The 25,331-nt window shown below is 39.0% G+C and overlaps 1 protein-coding gene across 6 annotated transcripts in view; it reads right to left on the reverse strand.

Annotated features, from left to right (window-relative positions):
• PHTF1 (putative homeodomain transcription factor 1) overlaps window positions 1-25,331 on the reverse strand; it is a 71,898-nt gene that overhangs the window by 5,101 nt on the left and 41,466 nt on the right. For 2 of the 6 annotated variants that reach the window (XM_018045933.1, XM_005677866.2), the window contains 4 exons: window positions 13,096-13,251; window positions 11,921-12,016; window positions 11,109-11,234; window positions 10,030-10,566 (listed from right to left, as the gene is read on the reverse strand). In XM_018045933.1, coding sequence (XP_017901422.1) covers window positions 10,546-10,566; window positions 11,109-11,234; window positions 11,921-12,016; window positions 13,096-13,251 — 399 coding nt within the window. In that variant the 3' untranslated portion in view covers window positions 10,030-10,545. Of the gene's footprint in view, window positions 1-283; window positions 1,031-8,827; window positions 8,915-10,029; window positions 10,567-11,108; window positions 11,235-11,920; window positions 12,017-13,095; window positions 13,252-25,331 lie in introns of those variants that run through there. The other 4 variants (XR_001295466.2, XR_001295467.2, XR_001917853.1 and 1 more) reach the window with 4 other exon arrangements.

A 25,331-nucleotide genomic window follows, 5' to 3' on the forward strand; every position in this document is an offset into this window, starting at 1 on the left:
TCACATCAAATTTTTTGGACCAAGTAGCCTCTGCACAGACTCAACTCCTGTGTCCAAGACTTCTTAAATAGAAAAGCATGTGATTTTTTTATTTCTACATGAGCACATCTTAATCATTTCCTTTTTTAATAGTCAGATGTTTTCATGTAGAAAAAGTCAAATGCTTTTCAACATGGATTAATGACGAGTTTCATGGTTACTGTGTCCAACATTCAAAGAGAATGGGGTTTTAAGAAAGCAAGGAATACCCAAATTAAACTGTGTGACAGTCTTAACTACTGACCTCCACAGAGATGTGCTTAGGCTGAAGTCTGGTCCAGAGTGAGCTCCGAGAACTAAGGAACACTGGTGTAAACAGACTTCAGTCACAAAATGTGATGATTCAGTTTGGCATGAAGAATTCATCAGAGCAACTTCTTACATCATCCTGGCATGCTCCAGTGCTGAGAACTGCATGTACTTTTAAACAGTAACATATTTACTTATTTAGGCAGCTCTTTTATTTTTCATGCTATTAAGGTTTATGAGCAGTACAATGACTGGTTAATGCACAGCATAATTATGACATCAACTCTATAATCTTTGCTTCAGTTAACTGCATTAGTTTTAAGATATTCACTAACTTGGATATGTTTTCAATGTTTCAGTGCAAGTAGAACCTTAAGTGTAAGAGAGGAGTATGAAGGCTTATGAAGAGTAGAATTTATCTGCTAAAGAACTCTGAACCTTTCTCATATATACATTAAAACACAAAAGCATAGCCAAGTGCTTTAATTTAGCCTGAACCTATATTTTTCCAAAGAATCTTGTGGGTATTTGTCTATTATACAATGTTTGTATTAAAGCCAAGTGAACTCTTAGTGAAAACACAAGTCAAGAGGCTTATTTTGTCCTTAATATAAAACAGTAATTGTTACCTTGAGTAATACCTTATTACAGCATATAGGCGCAGGATGTACTGCAGGAAAGGTATGGAATTATTGCACATTTGTGAAATTCAAACTTCACTATTCAAGATGCACACCAATAACTGCAAGAAGCAAAGGATTACTTTAAATGACCAAACTAGTCAATACCTGCATAGACAAGATTAAGCTTAACAAATTTTGTTGTTCAGTTATTCAGTCGTGTCCGACTCTCTGACCCCATGGACGGCAGCACGCCAAGCCTCCCTGCCCCTCACCATCTCCTGGAGTTTACTTCTTGATAATGAATTTACTTCCTGATAATCCCAAGTCATACACTATATTTGGAGAATTAGACCCATTTGCCCCATTACAGTGTGTACATCTAAGACATTTCTAAAATGAATCTTATTAATTTGAAAGTTGTTTGTGGAGTGCACAGGTTTGCTGACCTCTAGACGCGTGCTTAGTCATTTTAGTCGTGACCAACCTTTTGTGACCCTATAGACTGTAGTCCACCAAGCTCCTCTGTCCATGGAATTTTCCAGATAAGAATACTGGAGTGGGTTTCCATGCCCTCCTCCAGGGGACTTTCCTGACCCAGGATCAAACCAACATCTCTTATGTCTCCTGCATTGGGAGGTGGGCTCTTTACCAGTAGCAGCACCTGGGAAGCCCCACCTCTAGATACAATGAACCAAAAACAGACCCGCCCATAACCTTTACTTTGTAGGACAGCCTGCTATTTAGAATTTTTCTACTTGTCTCTGAAAGTCAGGAAAACCATACCCCAATTAAGAAAGTATCTGGTTATTCAGCTTTTCAAGGTGGTTGTATTATACATGAAGCATAATGTGCAGATTTAGGGAGTTTGAAGTTACCCCTCCATGGCAATTTTAGGAGAGACTCTTTCCCAAAACAACAAACTATAAAAGTAAGTGAACAGGTATTTCTCTTATCCATCTACAGTTATTAATATTTCAATCAAATGTATGAATGGCATAATCTAGTTCTGTTTTTACATCTCAGTTTAATTTCTCAGTAACAGGTAAATGTTAAAGTATGATTCCTTTTGGTGGATCAAAAGTCCAAGTTTCTAGAAATTACCATACAGGAATTAATGAAGCACAAAGAGCACAACTCTTCCATCCTAACAGAAAAAAATGAACAAAAATTACGTCTATTCATCCTACACATTTACATTATATACCTATTATGGGGTCAGGTACTCTCCTGCATTCTGGGGACCTAGGAGTGAAAAACAACAAAAAATCCCTGCCTTAAGGGACTTACACCAAATGGAGAAGGACAGAAACAAGGGGCAAAAGGTAAACAAAATAATCAGATTTTGATAACTGCCATGAAGAATGGACAGAGCTGTATACCTGATAACAAGGGTAAGATGGGGAACTACTTTAACAAGAGAAGGTCCTGCTAAGGAACTGACAGCTGAGAAGCCATTTAGGGGAGAACTTAAGAAAGCATGTTCCAGGCACAGTCTGAAACAAGAAAGAACTCAGTGTACTGAAGGAACATAGGGAGTGTGCCTGTCAGACACTGAGGAGGTGAAGCTGGAAAGGGAGGCAGGCCTGAAATGAAGGGGCTTGGAGGCCAGTACAGGAAAGCCAGGAAGAGTTTAAGTAGGACTGATAAAGTCTCCATATTTCTAAGCTCATTCACATTAGAGAACCAACTGTAGGAGGAAAGAATGGGAAGGGAACATAGTAATCCAGGTGACCACGAAGAATGCTTAGTCTATTAGCTATGAAAATACAGAATCGGCATGACCGGGTGGTAGATTAGATACGAAGGGAAAGAGAGGAACCAAGAATAAACCCTAACTCTTTGACTTGAGCAATTAAGTAAACTTGGTTCCATTTACTAAGGTGGGGAAAACATTTACTCTCCCACCTTAGACAACTTAAAAAAAAAAAAGGAAAAATACACATGAAAAAAATGAGTGTTAGATGATGGACAAGAGACAGTAAGAGGTTAGTGGAATTAAATGAGGTGAGCCCCATGACTACCCCAGATTACTTGAAGGCAGTTTCCAGGCTTCAGTGCAGGAAGGGGAACCCAAACCCAAACAAGCAGTCCTGCTGAGTTAAGGAGGCGAGAGTTAAGAATTTGGGGAGGCCAGAACAGCTAGAAAGAGCAGGCAGAGTACCAGAGAGAAGACAGCTGCAGAGGAGAGCTCAAAAAAATGTGCTGAGAGTTCAAGTCTTCAGGTGAGTAGGCATCAACACAAGGAAATACTCAGCAGGGAAGGACCACCGAAAAGAATCACGCCAAAAATTCTTGAGCTGGGAATAGTTCATGTTCCTACAGTCAAACTGAGAAAACCCCATCACGAAGAGGGCAACATGTAGAGTGCTCAGAAAGATATTGCATCAGTTGTGGAAAAAAGTAGCACGCGGTTTAAAGCTGAAACAATGTGGTCCACTGGAGAAGGGAATAGCAAATCACTTCAGTATTCTTGCCTTGAGAACCCCAGGAACAGTATGAAAAAGCAAAATGACAGGATACTGAAAGAGGAACTCCCCAGGTCAGCAGGTGCCCAATATGCTACTGGAGATCAGTGGAGAAATAACTCCAGAAAGAATGAAGGGATGGAGCCAAAGCAAAAACAATACCCAGCTGTGGATGTGACTGGTGATAGAAGCAGGGTCCAATGCTGTAAAGAGCAATATTCCATAGGAACCTGGAATGTCAGGTCCACGAATCAAGGCAAATTGGAAGTGGTCAAACAGAAGATGGCAAGAGTGAACGTCAACATTCTAGGAATCAGTGAACTAAAATGGACTGGAATGGGTGAATTTAACTCAGATGACCATTATATCTACTACTGCGGGCAGGAATCCCTCAGAAGAAATGGAGCAGCCATCATGGTTAATAAGAGTCTGAAATGCAGCACTTGGATGCAATCTCAAAAACGACAGAATGATCTCTGTTTGTCTCCAAGGCAAACCATTCAATATCACAGGAATCCAAGTCTATGCCCCAATCAGTAAGGCTGAAGAAGCTGAAGTTGAATGGTCCTACGAAGACCTACAAGAACTTTTAGAACTAATACCCCCCCCCCAAAAGATGTCTTTTTCATTATAGGGGACTGGAATGCTAAAGTAGGAAGTCAAGAAACACCTGGAGTAACAGGCAAATTTGGCCTTGGAATGCGGAATGAAGCAGGGCAAAGACTAATAGAGTTTTGCCAAGAAAATGCACTGGTCATAGCAAACACCCTCTTCCAACCACAAAAGAGAACACTCTACACATGGACATCACCAGATGGTCAACACCGAAATCAGATTGATTATATTCTTTGCAGCCAAAGATGGAGAAGCTCTATACAGTCAGCAAAAACAAGACCAGGAGCTGACTGTGGCTCAGATCATGAACTCCTTATTGCCAAATTCAGACTGAAATTGAAGAAAGTAGGGAAAACCATTAGACCATTCAGGTATGACCTAAACCAAATCCCTTATGATTATACAGTGGAAGTGAGAAATAGATTTAAGGGACTAGATCTGATTAGAAAGAATGCCTGATGAACTATGGAATGAGGTTCGTGACATTGTACAGGAGACAGGGATCAAGACCATCCCCATGGAAAAGAAATGCAAAAAAGCAAAATGGCCATCTGAGGAGGCCTTACAAATAGCTGTGAAAAGAAGAGAAGTGAAAAGCAAAGGAGAAAAGGAAAGATGTAAGCATCTGAATGCAGAGTTCCAAAGAATAGCAAGAAGAGATAAGAAAGCCTTCCTCAGCTATCAATACAAAGAAATAGAGGAAAACAACAGAATGGGAAAGATTGGAGATCTCTTCAAGAAAATTAGAGATACCAAGGGAACATTTCATGCAAAGATGGGCTCGATAAAGGACAGAAATGGTATGGACCTAAGAGAAGCAGAAGATATTGAGAAGAGATGGCAAGAATACACAGAAGGAACTGTACAAAAAAGATCTTTATGACCAAGATAATCACGATGGTGTGATCACTCACCTAGAGCCAGACATCCTGGAATGTGAAGTCAAGTGGGCCTTAGAAAACATCACTACAAACAAAGCTAGTGGAGGTGATGAATTCCAGTTGAGCTATTTCAAATCCTGGAAGATGACGCTGTGGAAGTGCTGCACTCAATATGCCAACAAATTTGGAAGTGGCCACAAGACTGGAAAAGGTCAGTTTTCATTCCAATTCCAAAAAAAGGCAATGCCAAAGAATGCTCAAACTACCACACAATTGCACTCATGGGCTACCCTGGTGGCTCAGAGGTTAAAGCGTCTGCCTGCAATGTAGGAGACCTGGGTTCAATCCCTGGGTTGGGAAGATCCCCTGGAGAAGGAAACGGCAACCCACTCCAGTATTCATGCCTGGAGAATCCCATGGATGGAAGAGCCTGGTGGGCTACAGTCCATGGGGTCACAAAGAGTCGGACACGACTGAGTGACTTCACTCACTCACACGCTAGTAAAGCAAAGCTCAAAATTCTCCAAGCCAGGCTTAAGCAATACGTGAACCATGAACTTCCAGATGTTCAAGCTGGTTTTAGAAAAGGCAGAACCAGAGATCAAATTGCCAACATCCACTGGATCATGGAAAAAGCAAGAGAATTCCAGAAAAACATCTATTTCTGCTTTATTGACTATGCCAAAGCCTTTGACTGTCTGGATCACAATACACTGTGGAAAATTCTTCAAGAGATGGGAATACCAGACCACCTGACCTGCCTCTTGAGAAACCTGTATGCAGGTCAGGAAGCAACAGTTAGAACTGGACATGGAACAACAGACTGGTTCCAAATAGGAAAAGGAATACGTCAAGGCTGTATATTGCCACCCTGCTTATTTAACTTACATGCAGAGTACATCATGAGAAATGCTGGGCTGGAAGAAGCACAAGCTGGAATCAAGATTGCTGGGAGAAATATCAACCTCAGATATGCAGATGACACCACGCTTATGGCAGAAAGTGAAGAGGAACTAAAAAGCCTCTTGAACGTGAAAGAGGAGAGTGAAAAAGTTGGCTTAAAGCTCAACATTCAGAAAACAAAGATCATGGCATCTGGTCCCATCACTTCATAGGAAATAGATGGGGAAACAGTGGAAACAGTGTCAGACTTCATTTTTGGGGGCTCCAAAATCACTGTAGATGGTGACTGCAGCCATGAAATTAAGATGCTTACTCCTTGGAAGAAAAGTTATGACCAACCTAGATAGCATATTCAAAAGCAGAGACATTACTTTGCCGACTAAGGTCTGTCTAGTCAAGGCTGTGGTTTTTCCTGTGGTCATGTATAGATGTGAGAGTTGGACTGTGAAGAAAGCTGAGTGCCAAAGAATTGATGCTTTTGAACTGTGGTGTTGGAGAAGACTCTTGAGAGTCCCTTGGACTGCAAGGAGATCCAACCAGTCCATTCTGAAGCAGATCAGCCCTGGGATTTCTTTGGAGGGACTGATGCTAAAGCTGAAATCAAGTACTTTGGCCACCTCATGTGAAGAGTTGACTCACTGGAAAAGACTCTGATGCTGGGAGGGATTGGGGGCAGGAGGAGAAGGGGACAACAGAGAATGAGATGGCTGGATGGCATCACTGACTCGATGGACGTGAGTCTGAGTGAACTCCGGGAGTTGGTGATGGACAGGGAGGCCTGGCGTGCTGCAATTCATGGGGTCGCAAAGAGTCGGACATGACTGAGTGACTGAACTGAACTGAACTGGCCCTCCTAACAAAAGCTTTTAAAGCAAGCCTTAAAATGATCAAACTATTTGATTAATTTAACTATATTCTAAACAAAGCTCAAGAATAAAGAAGGCACACACACAAAACCCCAACACCCAACAATGTAAAATTCACATCCAATAAGAAATTACTAAGCATGTAAAAAAGCAGGAAAAATGACCCAACATGAGAAGAAAAATTAATCAATTTAAAAAAAAACACAGAATGACATAGATGATAGCTGTTTTAATGTTCTTATTTACTTTTTCTATTATAAATGTTATGAAAACAATGTAGGAAAAAAATGTAGAGAAAAGAAAGAGCATATTAAAGACAGACATAAAAGATATGAAAACAAAAGAGCAGTATCAAACTTCTGCAGACAAAATACACCACATAAGATTAACAGCAAAATTAGAACAGATTATTGAAGGCACAGCAACAGAAACTATCCAAAATTGAAGACAGAAGACTGGGACAATATATAGAGCTGCAGGACAACCTCAAGCAGCCTGACACATCTGTGAGGTGGAAGCTCAGAAGCAGGTGGGAGAACGGGGTGCAGATACACTTCAATAACACGGCAACCTAGCCTGGTGTTCTGTGATGACCTGGAGGGGTGGGGGGAGGAAAGGGACATACATGCATGACAGATTCACTCTGTTATATAGCAGAGACCAGCATAAAATTGTAAAGCAATTTTCCACCAATTAAAAAATAAGTTTTTCTAAAAAAGCAGCTAAAAATTTCCCAAATTTTATGAAAACTATAAATCAAGAGACCCAATAAGTGCAACAAATCTCAAGCACACACACACACACAAAAAAAAAAAACTACAGCAATACACATTATAACAGCACAAATTCAATGAAAAAGATAAAAACCTTAAAAGTAGCCAGAGTTTGAAAAACAGAGACATTATACACAGAAGAACAAAGATGAGAATGACAACAGACGTCTTGTCAGAAGCAATGCAACTCAGGAGGCAGTGGAGCAACAACATTTCTAAAACTGGGATTTTATGCCCAGCAAAAACCTTTCAAACATAAAGATTCAAAAATATTTCTCAACAAGGAAGGCCTGCTGCTGCTGCTGCTGCTGCTGCTAAGTCACTTCAGTCGTGTCCGACTCTGTGCGACCCCACAGACGGCAGCCCACCAGGCTCCCCCGTCCCTGGGATTCTCAAGGCAAGAACATTGGAGTGGGTTGCTATTTCCTTCTCCAATGAATGAAAGTGAAAAGTGAAAGTGAAGTCTCTCAGTCGTGTCCGACTCTTAGTGACCCCATGGACTGCAGCCTACCAGGCTCCTCCGTCCATGGGATTTTCCATGCAAGAGTACTGGAATGTGGTGCCATTGCTTTCTCCAAAGAAAGGCCTATACCTTACTAAAAAGATTTCAGATTTTTACCTTCAAAGAAATACTAAGCCATTAGTAGATTCTAAATGATAAGACTTGCATTTCAAAAAATACACATTAGTTTTTGAGATGAATAGGTGGGTATGGGAAAGAGGGATGCCATGTATATTGAAGAGCAGAAAAGCAGAATCCTGTTCAAAAACAGAAGATATTAACTCAGATGAGGGTGGTAAAAATGGGGATGGAAAAGAATGGACTGATTAGAAAAACATCTAAAAGATAATTATTCAAAGACTTGGTGATTGGATATGAGGTATGAGAAAGGCAAGAGTCAAAAATGATTGCCAGGACTTCCCTAGTGGTCTAGTGGTTAAGAATCCACCTTCCAATGTACGGGATGTGGTTTTGATCCCTGGGCAGGGAACGAAGATCCCAAGTGCCACGGGGCAACTAAGCCCTTGCACTGAGACCACTGAGCCCAGGTGCTCTAGAGACCACAGCGAGACAGGCTGCAAGCGGCAGCCCGAGGAAACCACACGCCACAATGAGAGGACGCTGGAGCGCTGCAATGGAGAGCCTGCATGCCACAGTGAGGGCCCAGCGCAGACAGAAAAGCGATTTTCAGGTTTCTGACATGAGCAAGTACACATACAGAAAAATTTACCCACCTGAAAAATCACTTAAACCAATTATAAACCATCAGAACCATAACTGAAACAACCCACAGGAGTAAACAGTTCTAAATACTGCATTTAAGCTAAGGAATTCAACGTGTAAAAAATTCAAATAAAAGCAGAACAGTGTTTTTGTGGGAGAAAAAAGATAAAGGCATCCGCTTTCTTCACCTGAAATCTGCACAGAGCTGCTCAATCCTGGCTTCGAGATAATCGTTCTTGTTCCTTATGATTTCTATTGAGTCACCTGTCAAAACACTGAAGTGCCTTTACAGATCAGTTCCTTCCAAAGGTAAATCACTATAAAGGGGTTTTACTTTAAAAAAAAAAAATTGTAACTCTCATGCAGTATTTAGAATGGCTGCAAACTTTTGGTAATCCACTTCTAGTTCAGTTATCTTGCCCTCTATGTTTCTATCTTCACAGTTAGGAAATCTGTCAGCAAAAGATTTTTAAAGGGTTTTAAACAGTAATTACAAATGGTTAGTGTGGGTTTACCAAGGATTAAGTACTTCATGCTAAGTACCTTACATGATAACCTCATTTGACCTTAACAACCCTATTAGGTATTTATTATCCCCATTACACAGGTAAGGAAATTGAGGTGCAAAAATGTTAAGTAACTTGCCTTGGACTATGAAGCTAATGTGTAGCATAGACAAGGATATAAATCCAGAAAGGTCTGAACTCAATCCCTGGATTCGAGAAATTCATCTTTAAACCTAAAAAATCTTCCTGCCATATAAGGGTATGTATAAATGATACACTGATTTTGCATGGACATACTTCACATGTAATAAAAAAGCTTCTTAATTATTCCCATTCAAATATTCACAAGGTCTTGTCATTAAGATCTGTGTGCTTTCTATTTGCCTCAAGAGATTCTTCAAAGTGGGTAACTTAATGAGCAGGAATTACATGGAGATTATTAGTTTTCATTAACATCTGTGTATGTAGTAAGTGTGACAAGGGATGCAGATAAGAGAACCCAAATCATCAATGGCACAGCTTGGCTCAGTATAGACACTGAAGACCTGAGACTACTGAGGGTACAGTAATGTAATGAATTAAATACAGTCATTGAGTTGCACAACAAACTGAACACTTGACTTAGTACTGTGATGGGAAACAGCTCAGATGGTTCAAAATGGAAGACATATTGGATGGTGAACACGGACAAGTGTGCATAGAAAAATGTCTTATGCGGAATTACATGCTATATTATACGCATGACTGTTTCACCAACAACTATACAGTTATTAGGATTAACTTCAAAATTATAAACTAATTGAAAATTTCTCCAAAGTTTCACAGAAAATCACAGTTTAAAGGTTATTTTTTCTTTCAACAACAAAAAAGCCTAGAAACTGAAATTCTCCAATAAAGTTCTTTTATTCAGGTTCAACCTAAAATAGTTTAAACTTGATCTCTCTTTGATAGAGAAATGAAATATCCAATTCTATAGACTGTAATAGAAAAGTACTGAATTTCCGTATTTCCAATATAGGATTTTGCTCCATGCTTTGGGCATCTACCATAGTTACCCAAAAGACTATTTCCAGTAGATATAACTGTCACAGCATTGAAATGCCCAGAATAAATTTCCTAACTTAAAAAGTTGTCCCTTAAGTTACTATAACACAACAGTCTTCAGTATCCTGACTATTCATACTATTTGAAAACCATGAAAATACAGGTTTTTAGCATGCACGCCCAGTTGGAAAAGGATCTGTTCCTCTGAAAACACGATTCATTAGATTAGGAGAGCTGAGGGCACCTCTGCGTATGAACAAGCAGGCGGGTGTCTCATGGTTTTGCAGTCATCTCTTTCCTTAATGGGGTAAGCACTGATGCCAGCAAGGGGAGAGAGTCCAGGCACATGACTCAGCTTATGACTTAATTTTCCACAGCTAAGAAAAGAAAATCACCAAAATCAGTTAGTTGGGGTTGATAGGTACACTTACATGTAAGCCAAGAACCATTTACACAAGAAAAAAGCATCAATTCTGGCAATAGCAACCATAGAACATCGTAGAGGAAAAAAACATTAACAATTTCCAGGATCAAAACTGCTATACTGCAGCTCATGGGGGTGCCTAGCTTTCCTTCATTCTGCCTCTGTACATTTCCCTAGCTCAGAGGCCACCCCAGCCCATGCTATTAAACTGACATGAGATTCAAACTTGACTTTTTGTTCCATTCAAGAGCACAGTCTATTGTGCTTGTATAAAATGAGAAACTCTAAGCTGAATGTCTATTTCAGATGCTTACTTCTCTGCCTGAAGAATCATTTCCATGCCAGCCACTCTCTCCCTCCATCCGCCCTTCCCCCACTAGCTCTCCCTTTCTCTCTCTCACACACATGCACACTGGGAAGCTTAAAGACTATTGTACGTAGGAGCAAGTTTTAGGACTGATAAGGCAGATGCTACAGAGTGGTGATCTCACTTACTCTTATATTAAATCCTAGAAGATCACTTATAACACCTGAGACTGCGGAGAGGATAACCACTCGTGTGATATTGTAGATTAAGGGGTTCATTGTCAGTCCGTAGAGTCTAAATGGGGTGTCCAGCTCCTAAAAAACATGAAAGAGCTGAGATGAAACACATGATTTCACAGTAGCTATCAGTGATTATCAGACTGTTTTTTGAGTCTTGGGTGAGGATGGCTGCTTAAGACCTCTTTCCTGATGTTCAATAGCTACCTTCAAAAGACCTGTAATGAGGGGGAGGGATAAATTTGGAATGAACAGCACAGAGTACTGTATATAAAATGGATAACAGTAAGGACTACTGTACAGCACTGGGAACTATATTCAATATCTTGCAATAACCTATAATAGAGAAGAATCAGAAAAAGAACACATGTATATATATAACTGAATCACTTTGCTGTACATGTGAAACACTGTAAATCAACTATACATCAATTTAAAATGATAATTTAAAAATAATAATGTAAATAAATAAACACCTGAAATGGGCTCTCACCTAGTTTTCCACTAGCTAAGTTTTTAAAGGTGGATTCACGCAATATGCAATTTGTGATTTTTTAATGTAATTTTCAAAAGTGACAGACAATAGCAATGATTAGAACTTAGGTAATAAGTTGGGAAACTTTTCTCATAGAGTCATTAACCCCAACTATCAAGTCTGTATTCTGAATCTACCCAGCATTTATCTGTTACTAAGGTCCTCTCCAAGAAGTGCAGCATTGATTTAATTGAATGGTAATAAAAATGCATCACAGGGCATTACTTACTTTTAACAACTTGGTGGATAGCTTTAACACATTGTTTACTAGGGTAAGCTGTTCTTTCTTATTCGGCTTTTTTTCCATTTTAAGATATAAATTAATCTAAGGGAAGGAATAGAGATTAGGGCAAATGTCATGTAAAAGATACGTATATGTATGTGTGTATATATATATATACACACACATATATATTGCATTCAATATGGCAGATTTGGAAGGCAATATTTTCAATTAAAATAAAATCTGAAATTCTAGTAGCTATTTTTACAGAGCACATATCTCACATACCCAACCCCCATCCCTAATCAGTGGGGGGGGGGAAGGCTATTTAGTGAAGAAAAAATAATGATGAAGCAATTTATCAAAACAATGAAAATTTTATATTAATTTTAACAAGATGTAAACTCCTTGAGTTCAAAAACTATATCTTATTCATCTTGGTATCCCCTCAAAACTCTAACATCCTTATCAAACATACATGGAACGGAAGAAGATAGGACAGCTACTTTTAACTTATTAATTCCTTGTTTCTTCCCTTACAGTAAGAATTTTTCACTATAATTCTAAGTTCCGCCCCACCCCCCCAGAAAAAACACTAATGATATCAGATACTTTAAAACTTATGGATAAACATGAAATTAAAAACAAAAAACTAACTCTATACTACTTTATATTCATAAGAAACATTTCTCAATCATCATATCTACTCACATACTAAAGAGCAAGTATTTTTCAAACACTGAATGTATTCTATGAATGACAGAAAAGAAAGTCAAGAAGCTTACTAAACATACTTAAATGACAGGTACTCTAAAGAGCTTGACACAGAACATGAGATTAAAAGCATGCTCCATTACCACCACCAAAAATAATCTTTATACTGTGAAGTAGCATGGAGAATCCCCATGGACAGAAGAGCCTGGCAGGCTACAGTCCATGGAGTCATAAAGAGTCAGACACAACTGAGCGACGAAGCACAGCACCCAGTCCTGGGAGCAGGTGGGGAAGATAGTATCCTCATTTTATATACAAAACAACTATATGGTTGCAGAGTGACTTGTAAGGTATAAGCTAACACAGCTAGAAAGTGACAGAATCTAGACTCAACCCTGAATCTTCTGCATGAATCTTACTATACCATTTCTAACCACTGAATCAAACTATCAAGGACCAGTCAATACCTGTTCAGTAAGTAATATTGAGACATTGCTGTATTTCTTATTGGTTTCAGACCCCAATGAGGCTAAGCGCAGTAAGAAAAGTAGTAAAGCTGATTCCCAGATCAAAAACTCCCAATTATAAGCATCATTTAGGAAAGTTTTATGTCCACGGAGTACCTATGAAAAAGACCAGAAAAAAGTTAAGTTTTTCACTTGTATTAATTACTGTAATTGCTCCTTTACCGATTTAAAAACATTTACAAGATACCACCATTTTAATACTCAGAGCAGAAGTTTTAATACTCATAAAGTATTATGAATTTCTCTAAGCTTCCCTACATTTTCTTCTTTGCATAAGGGACAGGAAGCATTTGGAAATCACGAAGGAAGAAAACATAAGTGAAATAAGACAAATGCATTTCCAAGCTCTTTAACCACAAGTGTGCCCACTCACAATTACATGGTGGCCATTTTTCAAAGTGTTAAATTTGCATTTGACTAGCAGAGCCCCCTAAAACCTGCTGCCCGTTCCACTTACACGACTAGAAAATCCTGAGGATCATTTCTTCACCCCACTCTAGGATCTGAATAACAGCAGCAGCCACCAGTTATCAAATGCCTATTATGTGTCAAGCTTTCAGGTAGAAGTTTTTTGGTTTGCCTTTTTTTTTTTTTTTCCCAAAACAAGGAGGACTGGAGATAACATGACAGAGTGAAAGAAACTCAAGTCCATCTCCTCTCACAAGCACACCAAAATCACATCAATAAAAAGACTGGGGCCTATCAAAAAAGATATTCTACATTCAAAGACATAAAGAAGAAACCACAGTAAGATGACAGAAGGGGCACACTCACGACCATAATTATGATCAAATTCCACATCCCTTGGGTGAGTGACCCACAAACTGGAGAATAATTATATCACAAAAGTTCTCCCAAAAGAGCGAGAGCTCTGAGCCCACCCCAGGCTCCCCAGCCTAGGCACCTGGCATTGCAAGGAGGAATCTGCAGAACATTTGGCCTTGAAGGCCAATGGGGCTTGACTGCTGGCGCTCCTCAGGACTGGGGGAAACAGAAACTCCACTCATGGAGGGTGCACAGAAGGGGACTGAGGGCAAAAGCAGGGACTTTGTAGGAGCGTGGGACAGACCTCCCAGCTGCTGCTGGAGGGTCTCCTGGGGAAGGAGGGAGTGGTGTGGCTCTCCCTGGGGTCATAAAAGCTGGCAGCTGACATATCAGGGAGTATTCACAGGGATGTGAACTCTGACTGGAGGTAAACATCTCGCTTTGGATCTTGGCACCAACGCCTGGCCCCACCCAACAACCTATAAGCTTCAGTGTTGAGACACCTTGCCAAACAACCGAGAGGGTGGAACACAGTCTCACTCATCAAAAGATAGGCTGCCTAAACACTTCCTGAGCCCACAGCCACCTTGAGACACGCCCTGTGACACAGCCTGACCCACCAGAGAGCCAGCAACCATTCTACCCACCAGTGGGCAGACACTGGTTCCTCCCACAGGAAGCCTGCACAAGCCTGTAGACCAGTCTCAACAACCAGAGGGATAGCAGAAGCAAGAAAACCACAATCCCGCAGCCTCTGGAACTAATTCTGCAAGCACAGGTCAGAAATCACCCTGAGACCAGCTGGTCCCTGGCCCTTGGGTAACAAGATAGGTGGGAGAGTACTGTTGGGACACACAGGACATCCCCCACAGAGGGTCACTTCGCCAAGGTCAAGAAATGTAACTAATCCACTACATACATAACAAAAAAACAGATGACTTCCCTGAGGGTCCAGTGGCTGAGGATCCACCTGCCAATACAGGGGACATAGGTTCGATCCCTCGTCTGGAAAGATTCCACATGCCTCAGAACAACTATGTTCATGCACCACAACTACTGAGGCTTGTATGTTCTAGAGCCCATGAGCCTCAACTACTGGGCCCACATGTTGCAAGTGCTAGGGCCCACGTGCTGAGAGCCCGTTCTCCACGAGAAAAGCCGCCGCGATGAGAAACCCACACACCACACCTAAAGAGTACCTCCCACTCCCTGCACATAGAGAAAGCCCACGAGCAGCCATGAGGACACAGCGCAGCCCCAAATTTAAAGTTTCTAAAATAAAAAAATAAACAGTAAATTGTTGTTTAAAACAAAACAAAAAATAAAAATTTAAACAAAATGACACAGCAAAGGAATATGTTCCAGATGAAGGCACAAGGTGAAACTCCAGAGGAATGACTAAGGGAACTGGAGACAGGCAATCGACCTGATAAAGAGTTCAAAGTAAAGATCGTAAAGATGATCCAAGAACTCAGACAGAATGGCTCAAAGAGCAGTAAGTTTTTAGCAAAGAGCCAGAAAATATAAACAACGACCCAACAGGACTGAAGAATACAATAACTGAAATGAGAAATACATTAGAAGGAATCAACAGAAGAATAAATGAGGCAGAAGAATGGATCAGTGAGCTGGAAGATAGAATGGAGGAAATCACAGATACAGAACAGAATAAAGACAAAAGAATGGAAAGAAATGAGGACAGTTTAAGAAACCTCTGGTCAAATGCCCCAACATTCGCTTCACAGGGGTCCCAGAAGGAGATGAGGGAGAGAAAAGGCCTGAAAAAGTATCTGAACACTCTCCTATCATGGGAAAGGAAACAGTCACCCAAGTCCAGGAAGCATGCAGAATCCCATACAGGATTAACCCAGGGAGGAACATGCTGAAACATACAGTCATCAAACTTACAAAAATTAAAGACAGAGAAAATATGAAAATCAACAAGGGAAAAGCAACAAATAACATACAAGGGAATGTCCATAAGATTATAAGCAGATTTTTCAGGAGAAACTCTGCAGGCCAGAAGGGAGTGTGGCCTTATAATATAAATGATATATTTAAAGTGATAATAGGGAAAAACCTACAACCAAGACTACCAAGCAAGGCTCTATATTGTGGATGATGGAGAAATCAAAACCTTTACAGACAAGCAAAAGCTAAAAGAATTCAGTACCACCAAACCAGATTTAAAACAAATGCTAAAGCAATTTCTCTAAACAGAAAAGGCCACAATTAGAAACAAGAAAATTATGAAATGAAAAGCTCATCAGTAAAGGTACAAAACCATCCACACACAAATATAATATTAAAGCTAGAAATTGTGTGGGGAGGAGAGTACAAATGCAGGCTATTTAAAATGCATTTGAAATTAAGAGATTAACAACTTAAAACAATTTTGTATACATATAGGCTGCTACACCAAAACCTCATGGTAACCACAAACCAAAAATCCTAAATAGATGTACACACAAAAAAGAAAAAGGAATCCAAAGGCAACACTAAAGATAGTCAACAAATCACAAGAGAACAAGAGGAGAGGAGGAAAAAAAATATCTCCAAAAACACATTCAAAACAATTTTTAAAATGGCAATAAGAACATAGATAGTGATAATTAAATATAAACAGATTAAATGTACCAATTAAAAAAGACTGGTTGAATGGATACAAAAATAAGACCAATATATATGCTGTCTTCAAGAGACCCACTTCAGATACAGAAACATATTCAGACTGAAAGTGAGAGGATGGCAAAAAGTAATCCATGCAAGTCATGAAAAAGGTCAGTTTTCATTCCAATCCCAAAGAAGGGCAATGCTAAAGAATGTTCAAACTACTGCACAATTGTACTCGTCTCACATGCTAGCAAAGTAATGCTGAAAATTCTCCAAGCCAGGCTTCAACAGTATGTTTGAACCATGAACTTCCAGATGTTCAAGCTGGATTTAGAAAAGGCAGAGAAACCAGAGATCAAATTGCCAACATCTGTTGGATCATCGATAAAGAAAGAGTTTCAGGAAAACATCTACTTCTGCTTTATGGACTACACCAAAGTCTTCAACTGTGTGGATCACAACGAACTGTGGAAAATACTTAAAGAGATGGGAATACCAGACTACCTTACCTGCCTCCTGAGAAATCTGTATGCAGGTCAAGGAGCAACAGTTAGAACTGGACATGGAACAACAGACTGGTTTCAAATCGGGAAAGGAGTATGTCTAGGCTGTATATTGCTACCGTGCTTATTTAACTTAAATGCAGAGTACATCATGCAAAATGCCAGGCTGGATGAAGCACAAGCTAGAATCAAGACTGCCAGGAGAAATATCAGTAACCTCAGATACACAGATGACACCACCCTTATGGCAGAAAGCAAAGAACTGAAGAGCCTCTTGATGAAAGTGAAAGAGGACAGTGAAAAAGTTGGCTTAAAACTAAACATCCAGAAACCTAAGATCATGGCATCTGGTCCCATCACTTCATGGCAAATAGATGGGGAAACAGTAGCTGCCTTTATTTTTCTGGGCTCCAAAATCACTGCAGATGGTGATTGCAGCCATGAAATTAAAACATGCTTGCTCCTTGGAAGAAAAGCTATGACCAACCTAGACAGCATATTAAAAAGCAGAGACATTATTTTGCCAACAAAGGTCCATCTAGTCAAAGCTATGGTTTTTCCAGTAGTCATGTATGGATGTGAGAGTTGGACTATAAAGAAAGCTGAGCATTGAAGAATTGATGCTTTTGAACTGTGGTGTTGGTGAAGACTCTTGAGAGTCCCTTGGACTACGAGGAGATCAAACCAGTCAATCCTAAAAGAAATCAGTCCCGAATATTCATTGGGAGGACTGATGCTGAAGCTGAAACTCCAATACTTTGGCCACCTGATGAGAACTGACTCATTGGAAAAGACCCTGATGCTGGGAAAGATTGAAGGTGGGAGGAGAAGGGGACGACAGAGGATGAGATGGTTGGATGGCATCACTGACTCAATGGACATGGGTTTGAGCTAGCTCCAGGGGTTGGTGATGGACAGAGAAGGTAGTGTGCTACAGGTCCATGGGGCGACAAAGAGCTGACACGACTGAGCAACTGAACTGAACTGATTCAAGTGGAAATCAAAAAGCTGGAGTAGCAATACCTATGCCAGACAAAACAGACTTTAAAATGAAGACTGTTACAAGGGACAAAGAAGGACACTATATCATGATCAAGGGGTCAATCAAAGAAGGTGTAGCTACTGTGTATTCATATGCACCCAACATAGGAGTGCCTCAATATTTAAGGCAAATGTTAACAGACATCAAAAGAGAAGCTGACAGTAACACAACAATAATAGGGGATTCTAATGCCCCACTTACATCATTAAACAGATCATCCAGAAAGAAGATCAGCAAGAAAACATAGCCCTTAAGTGACACATTACACCAGATAGACTTAACTGACACTTCTTTAAACTTTTTGTTTTGTACCGGGGTATAGCCAATTAACAATGTTGTGACAGTTTCAGGTGAACAGTGAATGGATTCAGCCATACATATACATGTATTCACTCTCCCCAAACTGTCCCTCCATCCAGGCTGCCACATAACATTGAACACAATTCTACGTACTACACAGTAGGTCTTTGTTGGTTATCTGTCTTAAATACGCAGTGTGTACACGTCTCAGATGAACTTAACTGACATTTACAGAGCATTCCATCTGAAAGCAGCAGAATGCACATTCTGTTCACGTGAACATGGAACACTCTCGCAGATGAATCACATGCTGGTCCCTGAAGCAGGCCTTGGCCAATTTAAGACAATTGAAATTATATCAAGCATCTTTTCCAACCACAACACTGTAAGATTAGAAATCAACTACATGAGAAAAAAAAATTACATGCAGGTTATACAACATGCTACTAAACAACCAATGTGGAATGTATGTAGACACAGAGCTGATTCACACTGTTGTACAGCAGAAATTAACATGACACTGTAAAGCAATTATACTACAACTTTCAAAAAATTAAACAAATAAACAAAAACACTATGACAAATTGAGAGAGAGAAACCACAGAAGAAAAGTAAAAGCTTTATATTTTGGTATCATTAACAGCACTTTTTTCCTACTTTTTCAAACAGGGCCCCCTCCTTTCAATTTGAACAGGCTAGAATCCATTCCTCAATCTTGATTGTAACTAGGTATAGCTATGTGACTGAGTTCTCCCCAATATAAAAATAACCACCACCACCACCAATGGATTACTGAAGAAATCAAAGAGAAAAAAATTTTAAATACCTAGAGACAAAGAAAACACGATTATCCAAAACCTATCAGACACAGAAAATCAGTTCTTTAGAGGGATGCAAGCTTACCTTTGGAAAGAAGAAAAATCTCTAACAACCTAACCTCATGCATAAAGCAACTAGAGAAAGGACAAACAAAACCCAAAGGTAGTAGAAGAAAATAAATCAAAAAGATCAGAGCAGAGATAAATGAAACAGAGACTAAGAAAACAACAGAAAAGATCAATAAAGCTAAAAGTTTGTTCTTTGAAAAGATAAACAAAACTGATAAATATTTAACCAGACTTATCAGGAAAAAAAAAGGGAGAGGGACCACATCAATTAATTAGAAATGAGAAACCACTACAAGCAATTATATATCAATAAAACAGACAACTTAGAAGAAATGGACAAATTCTGAGAGAGGTACAATCTCTCAAGACTGAACCAAGAAAAAATAGAAAATATAAATAGATCATTCACAAATACTGAAATTGAATCTATGATTTTAAAACTCCCAGACCAGAGACATTCACAGGTGAATTCCACCAAACATTTTAGAAACGAGATAACACCTATCCTTCTGCAATTATTCCCAAAAACTTCACAGGAAGGATTAATTCCAAACTCACTATATGAGACCACCATCACTCTGATACCAAGACCAGACAAAGAAATCACACACACAGAAAAAAACTGTAAGCCTATAACACTGATGAACATAGATGCAAAAATCCTCAACAAAATAGTAGCAAACTGAATCCAACAATACCGTAAAAGGATCATATACCATGATCAAGTGGGATTTATATCAGAGATGCAAGGATTTTTCAATATCCAAACATCAGTGTGATACACTACACATTAACAAATTGAAGAATAAAAACTGTATGATTATCTCAATAGATGCAGAAAAAACTTTTGACAACATTTAACATCCACTGACGATTACAAACTCCCATCAAACTGGACATAGAGCGAACATATCTCAATGTACTAAAGGCCACATATCACAAACGCACAGCTACCATCATACTCAAAAGTGAAAAGCTGAAAGCATTCCCTCTAAGATCAAGAACAAGACAAGGATGCCCAACTTCACTTCTTTGATTCAACAGTTTTGGAAGTCCTAGCTACAGCCTTCAGAGAAGAAAAAGAAATAAAAGGAATCCAAATTGGAAAGGAAGAAGTAAAACTGTCACAGTTTGTAGACGATATGATGCTGTACATAGAAAATCCTAAAGATGCCATCAGAAAATGATGGAAGCTCATCAGTGAATTTGGTAAAGCTACAGAATACAAAATTAATACACAGAAATCTGTTGCAATTCTATACACTAACAACAAAAGATAAGAAAGAGAAACTAAGGAAACAATCCTATTTACCATCATATCAAAAAGAATACCTAGGAATAAACCTACTTAAGGAGGCTAAACACTTGTACTCCAAAAACTATAAGACACTGATGAAAGAAACTGAAGATGACACAGCAGATGGAAAAATATATACATATATATACCGGTTTCTTGGACTGGCAGGATTAACATTGTTAACATAACCATACGACTCAAGACAATCTACAGATTCAATGCAATCTCTATTAAACTACCATTGAAATTTTTCAAAGAACTAAAACAAAAAAAAGTTTTTAATTTGTATAGAAACAAAATATGTCAATAGGCAAAGCAATCTGGAGAAAGAAAAACAAAGCTGGAGGAAACAGGCTCCCTGACTTCTGACTACAATACAAAATTACAGTAATCAAAACAGTAACGTACTGGCACAAAAACATAAATAAGATCAAAGGCACAGGATCGAAAGCCCAGAAATAAACCCACCGACCTACAGTCAATCAATCTATGACAAAGGAGGCAAGAACATACGATGGAGAAAAAACAGTCTCTTTGATAAATGGTGCTGGGAAAACGGACAGCTAAGTGGAAAAGGAAAAAATTATAAAATTTCTCTAACATTATAACAAAAATAAAATGGATTAAAGACCCAAATGTAAAACTGGATACTACAATATAAAGTTCCTAGAGGAAAACACAGGCAGAACACTCTTTTACATAAATCAGAGTAATATCTTTTTGGATCCATCTCCTAGAGTAATAGAAATAAAAACAAAAATAAACAAATGGGACCAAATTAAACTTAAAAGCTTTTGCACAACAAAGGATACCACAAACAAAACAAAAAGACAAATTACAGAATGGGAGAAAATGTTTATAAATGATGAGACCAACAAGGCTTTATTCCCAAAATATACAAACAGCTCATACAACTCAATAACAAAAACACCCAAATTAGCCCAATTAAAAGATGGACAGAAGATCTAAATAGACAGTTCTCCAAAAAGGACATGCAGATGACCAAAAGGCACATGTAAAGATGCTCAACACTGCTAATTATTAGAGAAATGCACAACAAATCTACAATAAAGTATCACCTCACTTCGGTCAGAATGGCCATCATCAAAAAGTCTACAAACAATAAATGTTGAAGAGGGTGTAAAGAAAAAGGAACCCTTCTACACTGTTGGTGGGAATGTAAATTGGTACTATCACCAGGGAGATTATGAAGGTTCCTTAAGAAACTAAAAACAGAGTTACAACATATGACCCTCCAATCCTACTCCTGGGCATATATCCAAACAAAACTACAATTGAAAAATACATATGCATCCCAATGTTCACTGCAGCACTATTTACAACAGTCAAGACATAGAAGCAATATAAATGTCCATCAACAGACAAATGGATAAAGAAGCTGTGGTATATATATCACAGGGAATTATACTCAATGTTTATAATAACCTATGTGCTTAGTCGCTCAGTCATGTCTAACTCTTTGTGACCCCACAGATCGTAGCCCGTCAGGCTCCTCTGTCCATGGGGATTCTCCAGGCAAGAATACTGGAGTGGGTTGCCATGCCCTCTTCCAGGGGATCTTCCCAGCCCAGAGATCGAACCCAGGTTCTCCCACATTGCAGGCATATTTTTTACCATTTGACCTACCAAGGAAGTCCATATAAGGGAAAAGAATCTGCAAAGAAAATATATAGTTACATATAAACATGTATAAATATGTATAACTGAATCACTTTGCTGTATACCTTAAACATAACATTGTAAATCAACTATACTTAAATTTTAATAAAAAAGAGAGAGCTCAGAAAGAGAAAATATTTTGTAGCAAACTCAGATTTGTTACCAAAATAAATGAAATAAATTTTCAACACTGGAAAAGCAGAGATAGTACTTTGCCAACAAAGGTCCGTCTAGCCAAGGCTATGGTTTTTCTAGTGGTCAGGTATGGATGTGAGAGTTGGACTGTGAAGAAAGCTGAGTGCCGAAGAATTGATGCTTTTGAACTGTGGTGTTGGAGAAGACTCTTGAGAGTCCCTTGGACTGCAAGGAGATCCAGCCAGTCCATTCTAAAGATCAGTCCTGGGTGTTCATTGGAAGGACTGATGCTGAAGCTGAAACTCCAATACTTTGGCCACCTCATGCGAAGAGTTGACTCATTGGAAAAGACTCTGATGATGGGAGGGATTGAGGGGCAGGAGGAGAAGGGGACGACAGAGGATGAGATGGCTGGATGGCCTCACTGACTCGATGCACATGAGTTTGGGTGAACTCCGGTGGTGACAGACAGGGAGGCCTGGCGTGCTGTGATTCATGGGGTCGCAAAGAGTCGGATACGACTGAGCGACTGAACTGAACTGAACTGAACTGAACTGAAAGATATTAAAGCACTTTGATAGAATAACAGCAAAAAAAGAAGAAACAAGCAATCGATATGCTGACTATAAAAGGCAACTAAAATATAAAGGAAAAATAAATGAAAAGGGGTAGAAAACAAAGATACAGCAGACAAAAACTAATCAAAAGACAGTATAGTTAAATTAAAATCAAATAGAGTAGATTTTAAGATACATTAGAAACAGACATTTTATCAGTTCATGAAGACAGACAAAGCTTGACACTATTCAGGATTAAAGGAGAGTAAAGAGCTAAATGACAGATGAGAGATGACAGCTAAATGAATATGTGATCCTGGATTGAGGAAAAAAAAAGACTATAAATTACATAAAAGTCAATCCACCAAGGAGATGGATATCAATTCCAAGTCTGCATGTACCCAATTATATTGCTTAAAAACATATAAAGCAAAAATTGACAGAAACAAAAGGAGAAAAAGATAAATCCACCATCAGAGCAGACATGACCACACTTCTCTCAATGGTTTATTAAATAAGCAAACCAAAAAGATGAGTAAGAATATGGGAAATTTCAGCCATACAACTAATAAACTTGGGCTAATTTACAGAGAGGGAAAACTGCTCTCCAAAACAAAGGAATACAAATTCTTTCAAAGACCTGATGGAAGATTTAATGAGACTCACCATGTACTGGATAATAGAACAAGTCCGTACTTATTTCAAAGGACTGAAAACCTTCAGAGCATGTTCTCTGACTGTCGCAGAATTAAAACTCAGTAAGTGGAAAAGTATAGAATAAGGCTGTAAATTCTTATAAAAAAGAAAACACAGAAATAGAAACAAAAAATATATAGGGACCTCTCCAAAGAACATAGGAAGGCACTTTAAAGGTTTCCCGCTGGCCACATCTAGGACAATTATGTATCAAAAGAATATAGTAATAGTTTATAATCTATTGGATAAAAACAAGAACATAGGAATCCAAAACATAATAAATGAATGAATGATTAAATGGGGAAAAGTCTACTTTACAGTGATAATAAAATTAGAAGAAATGATGAAGTTAGAAAAATCACTATTTTGTATCCATCATGATATATAGCTTTATTACCAATCAAAAACTTCCAATTAAGTTACCATGAGTCTTAAAGGACTAAAAATTACTCCTATTCTCTTTTCAAAAGTCATAAAAATTAACAAGTATTCAAAATAGCAAAAGAAATTTAGACACAGTAAATACACACACACACAGGGTTGGCCAAAAAGTTAGTATGGTTTTTCTGTACCGTCTTACAGAAAAATTCAAACTAATTTTTTGGCCCAACCCAAGCAGAAGATATTAAGAAGAGGTGGAAAGAATACACAGAAGAACTGTACAAAAAAGATCTTCACAACCCAGATAATCATGATGCTGTGATCACTCATCTAGAGCCAGACATCCTGGAATGTGAAGTCAAGTAGGCCTTAGAAAGCATCAGTACGAACAAAGCTAGTGGAGGTGATGGCATTCCAGTTGAGCTATTTCAAATCCTGAAAGAAGATGCTGTGAAAGTGCTGCACTCAATATGCCAGCAAATTTGGAAAACTCAGCAGTGGCCACAGGACTGGAAAAGGTCAGTTTTCATTCCAATCCCTAAGAAAGGCAATGCCAAAGAATGCTCAAACTACTGCACAATTGTACTCATCTCACACGCTAGTAAAGTAATGCTCAAAATTCTCCAAGCCACACTTTAGCAATATGTGAACCGTGAACTTCCTGATGTTCAAGCTGGTTTTAGAAAAGGCAGAACCAGAGATCAAATTGCCAACATCCGCTGGATCATGGAAAAAGCAAGAGAGTTCCTGAAAAACATCTATTTCTGCTTTATTGACTATGCCAAAGCCTTTGACTGTGTGGATCACAATAAACTGTGGAAAATTCTTCAAGAGATGGGAATACCAGACCACCTGACCTGCCTCTTGAGAAACCTGTATGCAGGTCAGGAAGCAACAGTTAGAACTGGACATGGAACAACAGACTGGTTCCAAATAGGAAAAGGAGTACGTCAAGGCTGTATGTTGTCACCCTGCTTATTTAACTTCTTTGCAGAGTACATCATGAGAAATGCTGGACCGGAAGAAACACAAGCTGGAAGCAATACTGCCGGGAGAAATATCAATAACCTCAGATATGCAGATGACACCACCCTTATGGCAGAAAGTGAAGAGGAACTAAAAAGCCTCTTGATGAAAGTGAAAGAGGAGAGTGAAAAAGTTGGCTTAAAGCTCAACATTCAGAAAACGAAGATCATGGCATCTGGTCCCATCACTTCATGGGAAATAGATGGGGAAACAGTGGAAACAGGGTCAGACTTTATTTTTTTGGGCTCCAGAATCACTGCAGATGGTGATTGCAGCCATGAAATTAAAAGACGC

This window comes from Capra hircus, chromosome 3, assembly GCF_001704415.2.
Source record: "Capra hircus breed San Clemente chromosome 3, ASM170441v1, whole genome shotgun sequence".
In the NCBI taxonomy this organism is placed as follows: Eukaryota; Metazoa; Chordata; class Mammalia; order Artiodactyla; family Bovidae; genus Capra; species Capra hircus.